The sequence below is a fragment of the Schistocerca cancellata genome, chromosome 7 (assembly GCF_023864275.1).
Source record: "Schistocerca cancellata isolate TAMUIC-IGC-003103 chromosome 7, iqSchCanc2.1, whole genome shotgun sequence".
Lineage (NCBI taxonomy): Eukaryota > Metazoa > Arthropoda > Insecta > Orthoptera > Acrididae > Schistocerca > Schistocerca cancellata.
This window is the reverse complement of record NC_064632.1, coordinates 413,753,321-413,772,323: the sequence shown is the minus strand read 5'-3', so window position 1 is coordinate 413,772,323 and position 19,003 is coordinate 413,753,321. Positions and strand designations below refer to the sequence as shown.

General features: G+C 39.1%; 1 protein-coding gene across 1 annotated transcript in view; it reads left to right on the top strand.

The window, feature by feature from the left end:
• LOC126092804 (neural cell adhesion molecule 1-B-like) overlaps nt 1-16,637 on the top strand; it is a 55,557-nt gene extending 38,920 nt beyond the window's left edge. The window contains exons 7-8 of the mRNA XM_049908532.1: nt 1,999-2,272; nt 13,079-16,637. Coding sequence (XP_049764489.1) covers nt 1,999-2,272; nt 13,079-13,326 — 522 coding nt within the window. The 3' untranslated portion in view covers nt 13,327-16,637. The remainder of the gene's footprint in view (nt 1-1,998; nt 2,273-13,078) is intronic.
• Nucleotides 16,638-19,003: the final 2,366 nt, after the last annotated feature.

Genomic DNA, 19,003 nt, shown 5'->3' with positions numbered 1-19,003 from the left:
AATGTTGACTGGACTACGATCTTTCAAATTCTGAAGATGGCTGGGGTAAAATACAGGGAGCGGAAGGCTATTTACAATTTGTACAGAAACCAGATGGCAGTTATAATAGTCAATGGGTATGAAAGGGAAACTGTGGTTGGGAAGGGAGTGAGACAGGGTTGTAGTCTCTGCCCAGTGTTATTCAATCTGTATATTGAGCAAGCAGTGAAGGAAACAAAAGAAAAATTCGGAGTAGGTATTAAAATCCATGGAGAAGAAATAAAAACTTTGAGGTTCGCCGATGACATTGTAATTCTGTCAGAGACAGCAAAGGACTTGGAAGAGCAGTTGAAGGGAATGGATAGTGTCTTGAAAGGAGGGTATAAGATGAACATCAACAAAAGCAAAACTAAGATAATGGAATGTAGTTGAATTAAGTCGGGTGATGCTGAGGGAATTAGATTAGGAAATGAGATACTTAAAGTAGTAAAGGAGTTTTGCTATTTGGGGAGCAAAATAACTGATGATGGTCGAAGTAGAGAGGATATAAAATGTAAACTGTCAATGACAAGAAAAGCGTTTCTGAAGAAGAGAAATTTGTTAACATCGAGTATAGATTTAAGTGTCAGGAAGACATTTCTGAAAGTATTTGTATGGAGTGTAGCCATGTATGGAAGTGAAACATGGACGGTAAATAGTTTGGACAAGAAGAGAATAGAAGCTTTCGAAATGTGGTGCTACAGAAGAATGCTGAAGATTAGATGGGTAGATCACATAACTAATGAGGAGATATTGAACAGGATTGGGGAGAAGAGAAGTTTGTGGCACAACTTGACCAGAAGAAGGGATCGGTTGGTAAGACATGTTCTGAGGCATCAAGGGATCACCAATTTAGTATTGGAGGGCAGCGTGGAGGGTAAAAATCGTAGGGGGAGACCAAGAGATGAATACACTAAGCAGATTCAGAAGGATGTAGGTTGCAGTAGGTACTGGGAGATGAAGAAGCTTGCACAGGATAGAGTAGCATGGAGAGCTGGATCAAACCAGTCTCAGGACTGAAGACCACAACAACAACAACATACAGACACCTTCCAAATTTTTTTGAGCTGTTTTGTTATTAGTTTTCAGGGACTATGGACGATTATTGCACTCATGTGAGGCCACTAATGTATGGGCTCTGGTATATCATTTTTAATTTATCAATATATCTCAGATAGTTGTGTTTGGACTTGGTGTTGTGGTCATGCATATTACTAGATTTAATCACAGCTTTCTCAGAAACAAAAAAAATGTAATTAATTTAAGGTACATGGATTAGATGGTGAAGTATATCTGTTGAATGAAAACTTCAAATTAAGAATCTTTACAGCCCATTTGATGTATAATCCTTAACCTTCTTTCTTATGGCAGCAGTACTCTGTTACGGTGTACATCTGCAGCAAATCCCCATATTTATATACATATAGATACAGACTGTCACATAATACATAGTTTTCAAATTGTTAGTGGGCATCATTTAGACAACTGGCTAAGATACAGGCCATTATTGAATTAACTTTACACAGTGTTAATTTAGTTAATCCACTTAAGTTTTGAGTCCAAATGGATTTAAGATTAAAATAACAATATATGAATAGTAATACCAACTACCTATAAGTTGATGTAGTACTGTAATGTTGAGGTGATGTTGTAGAGAGATTTGAAGCATCCTTGCAGTACAGACCTTTAAGCAAAGTTCCTCACTCCTTTGTACAGACATAAAGTTACACTATTACATTTAATAATTGTCCATCTGTATTTGTATGGTGGTGGTGATGGAGGAGGGGGAAGATTATGGGCACAGATTTGTGTTTTGAAATGTCTTGCATCTATAGCAGAATATGTATATCTCTGCTTTGTTTATGATGTAGACAAGTACGGAATGACTTATGAGAAATAAGCTACTTTTTTATACAAGTGTGTAATTTTCACAGACATAATCCACAAAAACTTACCAATTTTTATTTCTTTCCTTTGCAGTTGGTGATACACAATGCAAGTTCCTTTGGTGAATACAAATGCATTGCTACAAATAATTTCGGTAGCCGGGAACAAAAAATCCGCCTAAAGCAAGGAAATAAGCCAGAAGTTCCAACATTTAGTATTAAGGAACATACTGATGATACCATTGTTTTGGATATTACTGCACCAGACGCTGGGGATTTAAAGATACTTTCATACCGTGTTGAGTACATTCCAGTGCAGCAAGGAGCTCTGGCAAACTGGAATAATGCTAATGTTGTGGAATTGGAAGGTAATCATCAACTTGCATTCTTTCTTAACAAGTGAGATAAACCCCAATTATATCTGTTATTGTTTAGGACTTTGCCTTTGGATAAAATGTCTTTTTTTATAATTATACCAGAGAAGGAAAGTTGCTACTCACCATATAGTGGAGATGCTGAGTCGCGACAGGCACAATAAAAAGATTCACAAACTCATAGCTTTTGGCCATTAAGGCCTTTGTCAGCAGTAGACACATATACACACACTCACACAAATGCAACTTGCACACATGTCTGCAGTCTCAGAGAGTGTGTGCAAGTTGCATGTGTGTGTGTGTGTGTGTGTGTGTGTGTGTGTGTGTGTGTGTGTGTGTGTGTGTACTGCTGACAAAGGCCTTAATGGCCGAAAGCTATGAGTGTGTGAATCTTTTTATTGTGCCTATCGTGACTCAGCATCTCTGCTATATGGTGAGTAGCAAATTTCCTTCTCTGGTATTGTTACATTCCATCCTGGATTTTCCAATGATTGATTATTTCATAATTATCATTATTAATTACCACCATGAGGATTTAATGGCTCAATAGTCATCAATGAAATCTCAACAATGTCTTTCTTACTTCTTACCATACATGACTGAATGCAGACACAGAGAATAGTGTCAACATAAAACAGTGCCATAAACATTTTACAAAATCAGAAATACATGCAAATTGTGATCTTCTGCACTTTCTCAGCAAAACATATTTTGTAGCTGCCCATTTGCTTATTACTATCATTAAGTATCCAGTGAATCTTCCCATTCCTCAAGCCCTCCCAGGGGCTCACCATTCTTTGGTGAGCACATGCTTCACTACCATGGGGCACCAGCCTTTGCAGCACTACTTCCTCTTCTGTGCTGAAAACCTACACTTCGACTATCTCTTACCTCCTCTGACTTTCTTTCAGATGGTCTTTTTGCTGCAGATGCTGCTTAGACTTGGTTCATCATTTTTGTCTTGATTTCCATTTTCATTCCCAGTGCTATCTTCACCTTCCATTAACAATTAAGGGGACCCCTTACGGGATTTGACCTGCCATCTTTTCCAAATTTTATAGACATAGGTATCGTGCAGGAAGGTCGTCCACTGTGGTGTATGCTCCACCTCTGTGCCCTTCCACTCCAGCACCCTTGCTTTGTGTTGTCGTAGTATGCCCAAAACCCACCACGGTAGCCACCCGGTGATGGTAGGGGGGAGGGGTGGAGTCATCAAGTACCTGCATGTGTATAGTCCCCTGGCCACACGGGGATCGCAGTGTTGGTGCCTGCGGTGCACACTCCGCATGTACCCCCATCAAGTATGTGCCCATTACTGTGGCATGGGGACTCCCAGCAATGGATTACTGGACAGGCTGGGTGGCACCCATGGGGAGAGCCCCCACTCGGAGTTGGTAGTTGGTGGTACCATGGCAGATAGTTCGCACATGAAGCAACTTAAACTTTCTCCCACTGCTGGTCTCATGCCCTCTTTGAATGGAAAGACCTTTTATGATGCAACGAAACATAATCCCAACACTTTCACTTCCATAGCCATACTGTGGGAGGAACAGAGGACTAGATGACAAGGAGCAAAGCACGTTCCCTAATGCCTGGTCCATACCAGGACTGATGGAGTCATTCAACTGGCCACAAAGCCATCAGTTTTTGTCCGACACATTGAAGACAAATACAGGGAAGCTGCAGCCATCTCTAAGATGAAGAGCAATTCCCTCCTGATTAAAACGTCATCTCTGCCATTCACAGGTGCTGCTCTCTTGTGAAAAGTTGCGTGATATTCCTGTGACTGTCACTCGCCACAAGAGTCTCAATATGGTCCAGGGCATCATCTTTACCATGATTTTCGTTTACAATTTGATGATGAGCTGCATGCTAACTTGGAGTGATGTGGTGTGCACTTCATCCATTGTGTCCATAGGGGACCAAGAGAAAACAGAGTTGCTACCACGGCCTTCATCTTGGCTTTTGAGGGTGATATACATTGCCTGAGAAGGTCAAAGTAATAATCTATCAGTGTGACGTGAAACCCTATATTTTTCCTCTTGTGAGACACTTCAAGTGAATGAAGTTCAGACATAAGTTTTCTCATTGCACAGCTACCCCTGTCAGCCGAGATTGTGAACATCCATTACACATGAACATTTCCTATATCCCTCCCTCTGTGTAAACTGTGGTGAGCTCCATTCTCTCTACTCTCCAGATCGCTCTGGTTTTAAGCATGAGAAGGAATTACAGGTGTATTAGACCCTGGACAAGCTCACACGTCAAAAGCCCAGAAAAAAGTATGAGTATCTGAACCCCATACAAATGTCACAGTCTTACATTACAGCCACAACATCTTCCCCTTCTGTGTCAATGCTGCTTTCTTCTGGTATGCCTCAGAGCCGCCACTAATGGTGGTTGCTGGCTCTTCTGGTTCTCCCACAGCACTCACTCCCGAGTGCATTGGCTCCCCACCTGCCAGAGAGACCATTCGCCATCCCCCGCCCAGACGTACCTCATCCTTCTCTGGCTTCTGTAGGTAGGAAGAGATCCAAAATCTGTTCTTGGCTAGCCTTGTGAGGCATCTAGGTTCAGAAGTGGTATACGCCAATACCTCAACAGTTAACATATGAACAGGCTTTGGACAGAAACATGCACAGTGCAGGGAACTCCACTCTCTGACAAATGGCTGCATTGACTTCACTGCTGAATTGATGTCCATCAAACTAGCCCTTATCCATGTTCATTCTTGCATTAATCTGTAGTGGCTCCCTTAGCAGCCTTCACACTATAGATTACTGCTACTCTTCTCATTCACTGTTTATGGCTATACAGAATCTTGTTTCACCTCCATCAAGCTCGACAGCCACTCCTTTTCATTTGGAACTTTGGTCATGTAGGAATTTTGGGGAATTAATGAGTTGACTGGTTGGTAAAGCTGGCCAGGAAATGGGAATGGCATCAGCTGCTGCAAGTCTGGAACTCAGAATGATCTGCCCTGATCTCCCCAAACAAACCAATGATAATTAAGGAGACCATGATCATGGATTTCCACTGTACTGTTGGAAGGACAATCTGCAGACACCATTATTGATTCCAGATCATGTTTTAAGTAAAGTTGTTTCTTTTATTATATTCTGGTTATACATCCGTGCTAGATAAGCTCTTACATATTAACTAGTGCAACACATTTTTATTCTTAAGAAAGACATAATGCCATCACTTAAGACTTTTACAAATATAACTGGACAAGAGTAGTAAGCATTCAAGCAGATATGAGTTCACATAGATATGCCCTGAAGTTTCATGATTTATGCTGTCCTCATGCCACATCTCTATACATGTTTTGATTTGTTACTAGCTATCACAAAAATTAATTTTGCAGCTTGAGCAAATTCAAGGGGTGCGGCAAATAGAAGTGGCCCAGAGAACAGAGTTCCAGGGAACAAAGAAATACAACACAGAAAAGCAAATACAGTACTAATTTGACAATAGCAGATGTTGAAAGTGACCACCATTCATCTCTTGGCACCCTGGTCAGCAAATTGCTGAAGGCGAACTGAAGCCGGATTGCTAGAATTGCTGCAGTCTCATCGGAAATGTTCTGCTGCAGTTCTTGAGGACTATGACACTTGTTGCAATGCACATTAGACTTGAGAGTTCCCCATACAAATTAATCACACACTAACAAATGAGGTGCCCTGAGTGGTCAGCTAGGGGGATGATCAAACTGACCTCTGCAAGCAAATCAGTCAGGAATGAAGATTGTGTAAATCTGCTCCAAGGTTTGGTCAGCTGTATGGGCAGGAGCAACTGCTTCATCCTGTTGGAAGTAACTGTCGGTCTTTTCCTCCTGTGTCATTGCTGCCACAAATTCACATCCAGTCATATCCACTCATCTGGGCCACTTCTATTTGCCCCACCCATACTTTTCTACAGAGAAAAATCAAGCAATAAGGGAATTCCTTCTTTGAAAACCAGAAGATCCCATTTTCTATTGCTCTCTTCCATTTGCTTTTCACTGTTCTCCATTCCTTTCCTTTCCTGTGTAATTAGGTAGATGAATGGAAAAGGAGCAATACAATTCACACTTAACTATTATTCTGAGAAGCACGTGTAACTTGCCTAACAATACTGCTTTCTTACCTGAATAATATGGAGGAACAGTGTAGTAACAGTAAATTACCACGTTTTTGCCATTGTGTCTTGAAACAAGGCTAGTTAATATGATTGCACTGCTACTTGCAGCCAGCATGGTAAAACTATGTGTGTATACTCTTCAATGATGCATACCTGTGGCTGAACTTTACTTACTATACTATTCAAAGCCTTCTATTAATTGTGGTGTACAATGGTAGCAAACATAAAATGGTTCATGGATGTCCACAGCCATAGGGTTGGAGTCCTTTCTCAATTTGATACATACAAATATGAGTAACAGGTAAGCCAGGCATACAGAGCGTTCAAAAATTTAATGCCCATACTGACAGATACGATGTTTCATTACGAAATCTGGTGTCAAAAGTGCATTTTGAGTGTGTTAGGAGTTTTGAGGAGGTCACTGGACGTGACTGAGAATGAAATAACGTTAAATGTACTTCAGTCCTTTTTGTTCTTACAAATGTTACAATAAAAGTTGAAAATGAGCACCATTAACTTCATTGCACAGCTTGGATCAACAAAGTTGGGTGTCCTGTGTTTGATGGAAAGTGTGCTGTGTGTTCTGTACATGTGCGGCCACTGCAAGAATTCTCACAACGAATTCATCCTCAGAGTATACAGGACTGAAAGTAGAAGTTTATGCTGCACATACTGGTTTTTCAAGGTCTGTCACGGTGACATCATTCTGTAATCGCCCTCTCCTTCTGATACAATGGGATATCCCAACCAATAATTTCAGCAGGTGCTCTTGTAAAAGCAGTCTGTAACATGGCTGCCTGAATCAAGGAGGTGACAAGTAGGGCCCAAGTAAGTAGTTGCCCACACTACAGATCCAAATGTTTACTGAAAATTGTCTGTAACGACTTCATGTAAGTGTTACACGTGGGTTATCATCTGACTATATATGAGAGTTATGATAATTGTGCAGCCTTTCCTGTGTAAATTGTGTCTCATGGACCAATGAAAATGCTGGGATGTCACAATACTTTGTACCTCAGATCAACTTTGGTGTAACGATATTTGAAGAAAGTACTTTTTGCTTACCTCCTTCTCAGCTGATGTAATTAAGTTTCATGTGACCTTTGTGCTGACTCATTATGTATTTACAACACCTGGTTGCTTAACAAACTATTTTTATTGTTAGCTTGACTATAATATTTGTCACTTTGGGTATTGAATTTTTTACAATGAAATAATGTTAACTAAAACAATTGTTATCAAAGAACATGTGGAAATACTCCATAGTTCTACATTTTTACAGATTATTATGGGTGAGCATCAGTTGCAACACTGACACAGACACACACACACACACACACACACACACACACACACACACACACACACGCACGCACACATTCATGCACAAAATCACTTCATAAACCTATGTGCTTCTAGACTAGTGGATTTTAGGTGTAATTTTATCTTTGTATCAAACAATGAGGAGCAGTGGGCTGCCACTGCAGCATGCTAAGTATTCAGTTTGATTATTGTTACTAAAAGAAAAGACAAAATTGATAGGAGGAAATTACCATTATTGCAGAATCACTGTGTTTTAGTAATATATTGTGAAATTCTAATTTGGAATGCATGATATAGAGCAATCTGTTAGATTACATGTAGCATTGTTTGTAATAGTAGTCTTCACCAGTATTTGGTAAGTTATCAGTAGCAATAAACTAACACAAATATTCAAAAATGCAACTTTCTAGCTTAGTTACTATCAACATTAGTTATATTTGCCATGATGACACCAGGCAACAGTACTGAGTGCCATACAGTGTGATATAAATATTCATGTTAAAACATAATCAGAATGTCAGGAGTGCACACAAATGTAACAATAATACTACCCAGTGTTCCAGTACTGCATCACTAAGCAGCGGAATCCCAAATCTACTAGCAAATTAATTACTTAAAGAATAATAAATGGATCCTGCGAAAATGACATGCAATGATCTGAATATTGATGATTAGCAACAGTTGCTTCTGTGAGACATTGTTATCCACAGAATAATAGAAAACTGGATGATATATCCCGTGTCATAAGTCAAAGCCAACATTAAATATGTACTCACTGAAAAAGAAATATTTTAGACACAAAACAATCAAACTAAATGTTCAGAAATGAGTTTTGCCTTAGTTGATCTAAATGATTAATGGAAAATCTCATATAAAGATGTGAAACAAATACTAACAAAGAGATAGAGGGGCTGGCCAGTACTTACCTCAGCTCAGTACAGCCGATAGATACACAAAAAACAGAACCGAAAATTTACGTTCCTAGCTTTCGGAACAAATGTTCCTTCATCAGGGATGAGAGAGGGGAAAGGAAGGGAAGAAGGGAAAGTGGATTCAGTTACTCACAACCCAGGTTATGAAGCAACAGGGAAAGGAAAACAGGGAGGGTAGCAAGGATGGAGGCATGGTTGTCAGGGGGAAGCCAAAGATATTCTACTGTAAGTACTTTGCCAGCTTCAAACCAAAGAGGATGCATACAGAAGTAAAGAGGTGTACAGTATAAAGATAAACACAACTATATAGGATGAAAAGATGCGTGAATGGCTAAAGACGAAAGGGAAAGAGGAGAAGACTGAAGAGTAAATGGGAGTGAGGTTGTTTAACGTAAGTTCAGACCAGGGGGATGGCGGGATGAAAGGATGTGTTGGAGTGCAAATTCCCATCTCCGCAGTTCAGAGGGACTGGTGTTGGGTGGGAGAAGCCAAATGGCACATACGGTGTAGCTGGTTCCTAGATCCCTAGAATTATGCTGGAGGGCATGCTCTGCCACTGGGTATTGGACATCTCCTAGGCGGACAGTTCGTCTGTGTCCGTTCATGCGCTCAGCCAGTTTAGTTGTTGTCATACCGATGTAAAAGGCTGTGCAGTGGAGGCATGTCAGCTGATAAATGACGTGTAGTTTCACACGTGGCCCTGCCTTGAATTGTGTATGTTTTACCAGTAGCAGGGCTGGAGTAGGTGGTTGTGGGGGGATGCATGGGGCAGGTTTTGCAGCGGGGTCGGTTACAGGGGTAGGAACCGCTGGGTAGAGAAGGTAGTCTGGGAATATTGTAGGGTTTAACAAGGATGTTACGGAGGTTAGGGGGGGCGACGAAAGGCAACTCTGGGTGGTGTGGGGAGAATTTTGTCAAGGGATGATCTCATTTCAGGGGTTGACTTGAGAAAGTCATATCCCTGGTGGAGTAATTTGTTGATGTATTCAAGGCCAGGATAATATTGGGTGACAAGGGGGATGCTTCTGTGTGGTCTAGGGGTAGGAACATTGTTGTTGGACGGGGAGGAATGTATTGCTCGGGAGATCTGTTTGTGGACAAGGTCTGCAGGATAGTTGCGGGAGAGGAAAGCACTGGTCAGGTTATTGGTGTAATTGTTGAGGGATTCGTCACTGGAGCAGATACGTTTGCCACGAATACCTAGGCTGTAGGGAAGGGAACGTTTGATGTGGAATGGATGGCAGCTATCAAAGTGAAGGTACTGTTGTTTGTTTGTGGGTTTGATATGGACAGAGATGTGGATGTGAGCTTCAACAAGATGAAGGTCAACATCCAGAAAGGTGGCTTGGGTTTTGGAGAAGGACCAGGTGAAATTCAGATTCGAAAAGGAGTTGAGGTTATGGAGGAAATTAAGGAGTGTTTCTTCACCATGAGTCCAGACCACAAAGATGTCATCTATAAACCTATACCAGGCCAGGGGAAGCAGCTGTTGGGTCTTCAGGAAAGCCGCCTCCATGCGGCCCATGAAGAGGTTAGCATAGGACGGAGCCATCCTGGTTCCCATGGCCGTTCCCCTGATATGTTTGTAGGTCTGGCCTTCAAAAGTGAAGTAATTATGGGTTAGGATGAAGTTGGTAAGCGTGATAAGGAACGAGGTTTTTGGAAGATCTTTGGGTGGGCGTTGGGAGAGGTAGTGCTCAAGGGCAGAGAGACCATGGGTATGTGGGATGTTTGTGTAAAGGGATGTAGCATCTGTGGTGAAAAGAAAGGTTTCAGGTGGGAGAGGAGTGGGAATGGATTTGAGGCGTTCTAGGAAGTGGTTTGTGTCTTTGATGTAGGATGGGAGTGTGCGGGTGATAGGTTGGAGGTGTTGGTCTACCAGAGCTGAGATACGTTCTGTTGGGGCTTTGAAGCCTGCTACAATGGGACGGCCAGGATGGTTCTCTTTGTGGATTTTGGGTAATAGGTAGAAGGTAGGAGTATGGGGCTCAGGTGGAGTGAGTAAGTCTATGGAAGCCGTTGTGAGGCCTTGAGGCGTTGAATCCCGTGCCATTAAGGAGCTGAAAACAGACCGCTCTATTGTCATCCTCCCGGTGGATAAAGGCTCCACAACTGTGGTACTTGACTGTGTGGAGTATGTGGCAGAAGGACTGCGTCAACTATCCGACACCTCAACCTACAAAGCTGTTACCCGGATCCCATTCCCTCTATCCAGACTGAGCTGCAGAAAATCCTAAAAATCCAAGGTCCCTCACAAGGCCTCACAACGGCTTCCATAGACTTACTCACTCCACCTGAGCCCCATACTCCTACCTTCTACCTATTACCCAAAATCCACAAAGAGAACCATCCTGGCCATCCCATTGTAGCAGGCTTCAAAGCCCCAACAGAACGTATCTCAGCTCTGGTAGACCAACACCTCCAACCTATCACCCGCACACTCCCATCCTACATCAAAGACACAAACCACTTCCTAGAACGCCTCAAATCCATTCCCACTCCTCTCCCACCTGAAACCTTTCTTTTCACCACAGATGCTACATCCCTTTACACAAACATCCCACATACCCATGGTCTCTCTGCCCTTGAGCACTACCTCTCCCAACGCCCACCCAAAGATCTTCCAAAAACCTCGTTCCTTATCACGCTTACCAACTTCATCCTAACCCATAATTACTTCACTTTTGAAGGCCAGACCTACAAACATATCAGGGGAACGGCCATGGGAACCAGGATGGCTCCGTCCTATGCTAACCTCTTCATGGGCCGCATGGAGGCGGCTTTCCTGAAGACCCAACAGCTGCTTCCCCTGGCCTGGTATAGGTTTATAGATGACATCTTTGTGGTCTGGACTCATGGTGAAGAAACACTCCTTAATTTCCTCCATAACCTCAACTCCTTTTCGAATCTGAATTTCACCTGGTCCTTCTCCAAAACCCAAGCCACCTTTCTGGATGTTGACCTTCATCTTGTTGAAGCTCACATCCACATCTCTGTCCATATCAAACCCACAAACAAACAACAGTACCTTCACTTTGATAGCTGCCATCCATTCCACATCAAACGTTCCCTTCCCTACAGCCTAGGTATTCGTGGCAAACGTATCTGCTCCAGTGACGAATCCCTCAACAATTACACCAATAACCTGACCAGTGCTTTCCTCTCCCGCAACTATCCTGCAGACCTTGTCCACAAACAGATCTCCCGAGCAATACATTCCTCCCCGTCCAACAACAATGTTCCTACCCCTAGACCACACAGAAGCATCCCCCTTGTCACCCAATATTATCCTGGCCTTGAATACATCAACAAATTACTCCACCAGGGATATGACTTTCTCAAGTCAACCCCTGAAATGAGATCATCCCTTGACAAAATTCTCCCCACACCACCCAGAGTTGCCTTTCGTCGCCCCCCCTAACCTCCGTAACATCCTTGTTAAACCCTACAATATTCCCAGACTACCTTCTCTACCCAGCGGTTCCTACCCCTGTAACCGACCCCGCTGCAAAACCTGCCCCATGCATCCCCCCACAACCACCTACTCCAGCCCTGCTACTGGTAAAACATACACAATTCAAGGCAGGGCCACGTGTGAAACTACACGTCATTTATCAGCTGACATGCCTCCACTGCACAGCCTTTTACATCGGTATGACAACAACTAAACTGGCTGAGCGCATGAACGGACACAGACGAACTGTCCGCCTAGGAGATGTCCAATACCCAGTGGCAGAGCATGCCCTCCAGCATAATTCTAGGGATCTAGGAACCAGCTACACCGTATGTGCCATTTGGCTTCTCCCACCCAACACCAGTCCCTCTGAACTGCGGAGATGGGAATTTGCACTCCAACACATCCTTTCATCCCGCCATCCCCCTGGTCTGAACTTACGTTAAACAACCTCACTCCCATTTACTCTTCAGTCTTCTCCTCTTTCCCTTTCGTCTTTAGCCATTCACGCATCTTTTCATCCTATATAGTTGTGTTTATCTTTATACTGTACACCTCTTTACTTCTGTATGCATCCTCTTTGGTTTGAAGCTGGCAAAGTACTTACAGTAGAATATCTTTGGCTTCCCCCTGACAACCATGCCTCCATCCTTGCTACCCTCCCTGTTTTCCTTTCCCTGTTGCTTCATAACCTGGGTTGTGAGTAACTGAATCCACTTTCCCTTCTTCCCTTCCTTTCCCCTCTCTCATCCCTGATGAAGGAACATTTGTTCCGAAAGCTAGGAACGTAAATTTTCGGTTCTGTTTTTTGTGTATCTATCGGCTGTACTGAGCTGAAGTAAGTACTGGCCAGCCCCTCTATCTCTTTGTTAGTATTTGTTTAGCCTTAGTTGTTAAGTTTTAACTGTTTTTTAAAAAAACTGAATTGATATTTATTTGAACATCTTCTAAATCACTTTTTGTTCTTAGCTCCACCATACAAAATAGAGGGACTCATGCAGGATACAAAGTATACTGTAAGGTTGGCTGCCAGAAATGAAGCAGGTCTGAGTGACTATACCACAGAGCATTCTGTAACAACAGTCTCCAGAAAAACTCTGCTTTCATCAAGTTCTGCACGAAGTATGCATTTAGTGCATGTCTCCTCATATCTCCTGGTGCTTTGTCACTTTCTTTCCAGAGATGGCATATTTATGAACATTTTTATTCAGCTGTGAACATTCTTCCAGGTGTTCATATGTGATATGTGAGAAAAAATTTGAGTGTGGCACTATAATGTTGAAATAGGGAAGTAAGCTGGTAAAGATAAAGATGTTTCTGTACTGCAGAGTTTCACTGTTGAATAATATTTGATGATTAATTCCTGAAACTCAATGATGGCAGTGTTTCAGTTTTTGTAGCTGTAATTGGTTTCACTAGTAAAAAACTCAGCTCTATAATTTAATTTCCTTAGGATTTAAATAATCATCTATCTCTTTCTCTTATTTATTTTAAAAAGGCAGCTAAAATTGTGATGTTGGATAGTTCAAAAATGAAAATTAAAATTGTGAAGTTATGGTATAAAACTGACCACTGCAGCAAATAAAAGACTGCACTAAAACCAAGAATTTTTCATAGATTTACACTCTTACGAGAAAAAAAATCACACATTTTTCTCCTTGTGTGACTTCAATTTTTAAATTTTTTTCTTTAATTGTGCAAATTGTGCTCTTCATTGAGGTTGTGTACTCAATGATTTTATTGACATCATTCGCTATAATGACGAAAGTGGAAATGCACTTAATTTCATCTTGTCTTGCTTTAGCTACAGTTTAACATGTGCCAAATGCAAATAATTTGTTGAAGAAAGAAATTTATGATGTTATTTGAAAAAAAAATAAATGAGAGGGACTAACACTTCTTCATTTATTTTGTACTATAAAATTTTGTCTGTAAAAATTAATTAAAGAAGAATTTATTTACCAAAGGTACTGCTTGTAAGTAAACTCATATTTAAATTAGATATTCAAATACATTTTATTTGTCTATAAAATTTAGTGTTTGATTCTGAAGTTTTGATTGATGATATCTTTAAGTATTTGTGCTGTGATTAGACAAGATATACATGATTATTCATTGTAAATGTCTGTAACATTTCAGTTTTCTTATACTATGAAACTTACCTTGTTGTATCCAGAGAAGCAGAAATAGATCTCTGAGCTAGGGGGAACATTTTCCATTCTTTTAATAAGTTAACTCTCTGAATTTATTTATAATATGATTCATACTCCCAAAGGGACCGTACACTGTGGCACTCCCAGAGTTTATTCATATTTACAAGATTTGAAGATCAGAGATCAGACATCAATTTCCTAAAGCACTAAAACACACTTCACAAGAAAAACTGAAAAAAAGTCATGGCACCTTTAAAGGTTAGAAGATTACAGAACTCGTTAAGTACAAAAAAATTATACTTAATTAACAAATTTGTCTGTAACTCAACATGCTGCAAAGCAGATTGTAATCAAAATATTGCTGGTTCAAATCTCGGTAGCATCAAACTTTTCTTTTACTTCTTAAAAATTCCATACCTATTAACAAAAGGAAATGATAATTAACAAATACTGAATCATAAATTTCAATAAAAGTAACAGTTTTTTCTTTTTAATTACCATTTGCATGAAAATGTGAGCATTCACAATAAATTAAAATCTGGCACAAAAATGAGAAAAATTAAAATTTTTTTTATTTCTAAGGGATGAACAGTGTTATTAATGTATACATTTTTTTCATTTAAAAAGAAAGCAGATCTGTATCAAATTTTAGTTTATTTTCATATGATTAGTAATTAAAAAGATATGACAAGTAATTAATAGAAAAATGTTAGTTTATTAAAAATTTGTAAATCAATATTTGTTTATTAACATTTCTATTTGATAACAATTATGAAATTGTAAAGCAGTAAAAAAGTATTATGCTAATAGGAAGATAGTGGCTTCATGATTACAATCCAACTATGCATTGTGCTTTCTTTCCACTACTGAAGAATTCGTTAACACATTACAAGTATTTTGTATTTAACAGCACTCAGAAATCTTCTAATCTTGAAAGGTAATTTTGTGAGGTTTTTTTTATTGGAATTGTGCCATACTTCTTTAGGAAACTGACATTCAGGCACTGAACCTCAACTCATATAAGTATGAACAAAATTGGAGAATCTCCTTTTGTCAGACCACATGAAACTAGTTTAACTATATAAGCACAGGGAAAGTTATGTAGATATTAAGAAATGTTGAATGTGTTCCTGTGCATATGCTTGCATATACTATCTGCTTTGATGTATATTTTAAATGAGTGAAATGATATACCTGATTCAACAGGTGAGCTAGAGGCAAATGGATGTACATTAAAAATTCTGCAGTTTACAGTGTCCATGTTTGTTCTGATCAGAAATTTTATGTATGAGTAATGCCATATGGAAAACAAATATATCACCTTGTGTGTTATACTTAACACACCAAAAGGGCACTAAAAGATACTTTCAGTTTGTCTCACATTTTATGGAAAAATAACATTGATGTTGCAGTGATTGCCTATTATTATTGTTAAATGGTGTATATAGATATATATATATATATAAATGAATATAATACTTAATTTATTATCAAGTCAGAGTCAACTGTCTGCTTCATTTACATGGCAAAGAGCATCCACTCAATATTTGTTGTTTAGTTAACAACTGTTTTCCATAATACAAAAAGAAAGGATGATGTCAGAAATTAAACAGTCTTTATGCTATTGTACTATCTGTGATCATAGAGAAATGAAGTAAATACTAAAAAAGTTCTAAATTACAATACATTAATTTATTCACAAATGATAAATTTTGAAACAGATAAGCATCTTCTCTCACAAAACACATTTAGCATTTATATTTTCTGTGTCTGGAAATAATAAAGATACAGTCAGTTATCTCTCTGAACAAAATAACAAACAGCAAATTTTATATCAGGTTGTGTTTTCTTTTCTGAAATCTGTTTTCATCAGTACTGTTTTACTTGTGTATAAATCAATAGCATTTAAAAATAATACTGTATATTCACATCATTTTTGAGCATTTCATCGATTTCATAAACTTTATATGTTGGCAGTTCTTCCAAAAAATTTAATTTTAAGAATATATACTGTTATAAATAAACTGGTATTCATAGAACTGAAACATGTACTAATGTGCTCTATATCACAGGGAAGTGTAAAAATTCCTAGATGACAGGTTGTGCAATTGCTCACAATTTTCAACACATTGCTTTATTCAGTCAAAAAGTTTTAAGTATTTATAACTATCTTAAGTAATCTTAAAATGTATGTAGCAAACAGTTTAACAAAAATCTGAGGAATTATTTCTTCCATGATCATTCCATTACTGTTGAATTTGTAAAATATATAAGAATAACTCTTTATTTTTTAACTGTAAATATTGTAAAAATCTGCAGTTCTCCTTTGCCTTATTGTTTAATGTCGATTTATGAATAAATATGTTTGGATAATAGCAAGTGACTGATTACTGTAATATTATAAAAGCCCCCCCCCCCCCCCAATTGTTTTCCAAGTATGCCGTAAACTCTGTTGTTGAATCATAAGCACTTTCTTGGTTGGACATGTTGCCACAAAATCAGTATAAAAACATCTGAATCTTTTTCACAACTTCCTATAATTATTTTTATTATTATTGTGTACCAACCAATGAAATAATGAACAAATATCTTGCTGGAACTTCATTTCTCAAATTACATCCGATTTTGTGGAACTATTTATTTGAAATATGGTATTTGAAGAAGATCCCCATTAAACTGGCTTTAAAGCTTCACAATAACTAAAGAAAACAGTCTTCCATCATTATCATGATGCCGATGGCTTTAAGTGTTCAATAACAATGTTAGTTATTCAACACTTTCTGGAAAACTTGCAATCTTGTATGTCTAAAGCAAGTCAATAAGATTCAACTGATTGAAGATCCTTTACATAAAGTCTGAACCATGCTCATTTTGAACACTTGTTGACGGTCTGATGTATGGAAGGAGACTGTATACATGAATTTTCATATTTCTCTTGTCCAATCACACAGTCATTCACCTCCCTCTTACTACTGTGTCACATCCACACACCTTCTTGTGAGATTAGAAAGGCATATTCACAGAATGACAAGATGCAGTACCAACAATTTCTGTCAGTCCCAGGAGAACTACTCCCTGCAAGAATCTTACGTGTCTCTGTACCATACCAGATGGAACAAGGGAGTAGAAATACCTGATACAAAGTTACAGGGGAAATCAAGTTTGCACTGCAATACACTTTCACAGCCTCGAGGGAAACATTGCTGTGCTCCATGCACTGGCAATGTTAAACGTATTTCAGCTGCCATATGACAGACTGTCTATATGTACTGAAAAATTTCTTCTCCCACTGGAAAATGTTTCTAAATCCCTGTATTGTAGTTTTATTAGCTATGATGCTTAATTTGTTGCTCCTGTATCATCACTACATCCATTTGCATCCTCAGCCCTGGCCAATAGTTGCACCAGTGGTTGATCTGGTAGGTCGCAAAATGAAAGTATCTAGCAGATTACAACTGTGTGCCACACCAGGACTTGAATCCACTCAGTAAGAGCATTTGCTGTGGAAGGCATGATTTCAAGTAAGTTCTAGTCCTCGTCTGGTACACAAATTTCTGCTTCAAAGTGGAAAAATTCCTTCTGAAATAAACCCTTTCTTTCTGGAGAGTTTGTTAGTTTGATAAGGCATGCAGGAGACTTTCTGTGAAATTTGGGAAGTACTGACAGAAGTGAAGCTGTGAAGGTGGATCATGAGTCATGCCTGCATTGCTTAGTTGGTAACAGTATTTTCAACGAAAGCAAGATTTCAGGTTTGAGCCACAGTTGAGTATACTGCTATCACTCACCAGAGAGTTTCAAAACGATGCACACAGTGCAGCAGAGTGAAGGACTCACTCTATGTCCCAGAATATTGGAATACTTATTATTTATTATTTATTTACCATTTGATATTATAAGGGCAACCAATGACAGCAGATGTACACCATGGACATACATATATAATACATCAACACTAGAACTACCAGAACATATTGTATACCTAAAACTGCTGATTCAAAGGTGGAATTTATCTTTATAAAGTTAAAATAAGAATAATTAAATAACTTTTCTCAAATTTAATATTTTTTTCCATTTATTACAAACAAGAATGAGTTTTAGACACATTTTATCTAATTAACAAACACAGTTTTTATTGCAAATTGTTTTAATAAAGAAGCTGACATATTTATTGTATACTCATTATTATAAAATTGATAACTGTAATATTTTTTGTGGTGCACTTATAGTCATGAAATCTGTTTGCCAAATCCACATACTGCAACGTATTTGTAAAATACTGCCACACTTTTTCTTCAGTTTATTTGCACTCACTGATGTGAATTACACATCTTTGGTAGCAGGAACTAGATACCACATTCTTAGTTATGTCCTTTGAACAAGAACCACACATTCGCCGTTTGCACTTTTTACAGATGTAACTTGTCTTATTCCTACACTTCTTCATTTGACATTGTCTCCTCATTTTATTTCCTTCCGCAGAGTTTCCAGATTCAGCTCCTGTTTACGCCAAGTACCCCATATGAAGCTCCTCTTCTAGCTTCAGGATATAATTTTTATGAGTGATCTTCATCCCTGTTACTTTCTTGAAAATGATCTGTGAATTGATAGCTGCCAAGTCAAGAATATTATAAAATACATGAACTGGCCATCTACGAGTACCAGCTCGAATAGTGTATTTTCTTGCCACTTGATCCACCAAATCAACACCGTATTTTGTATTGTTGTAGAAATCTATTGTTTC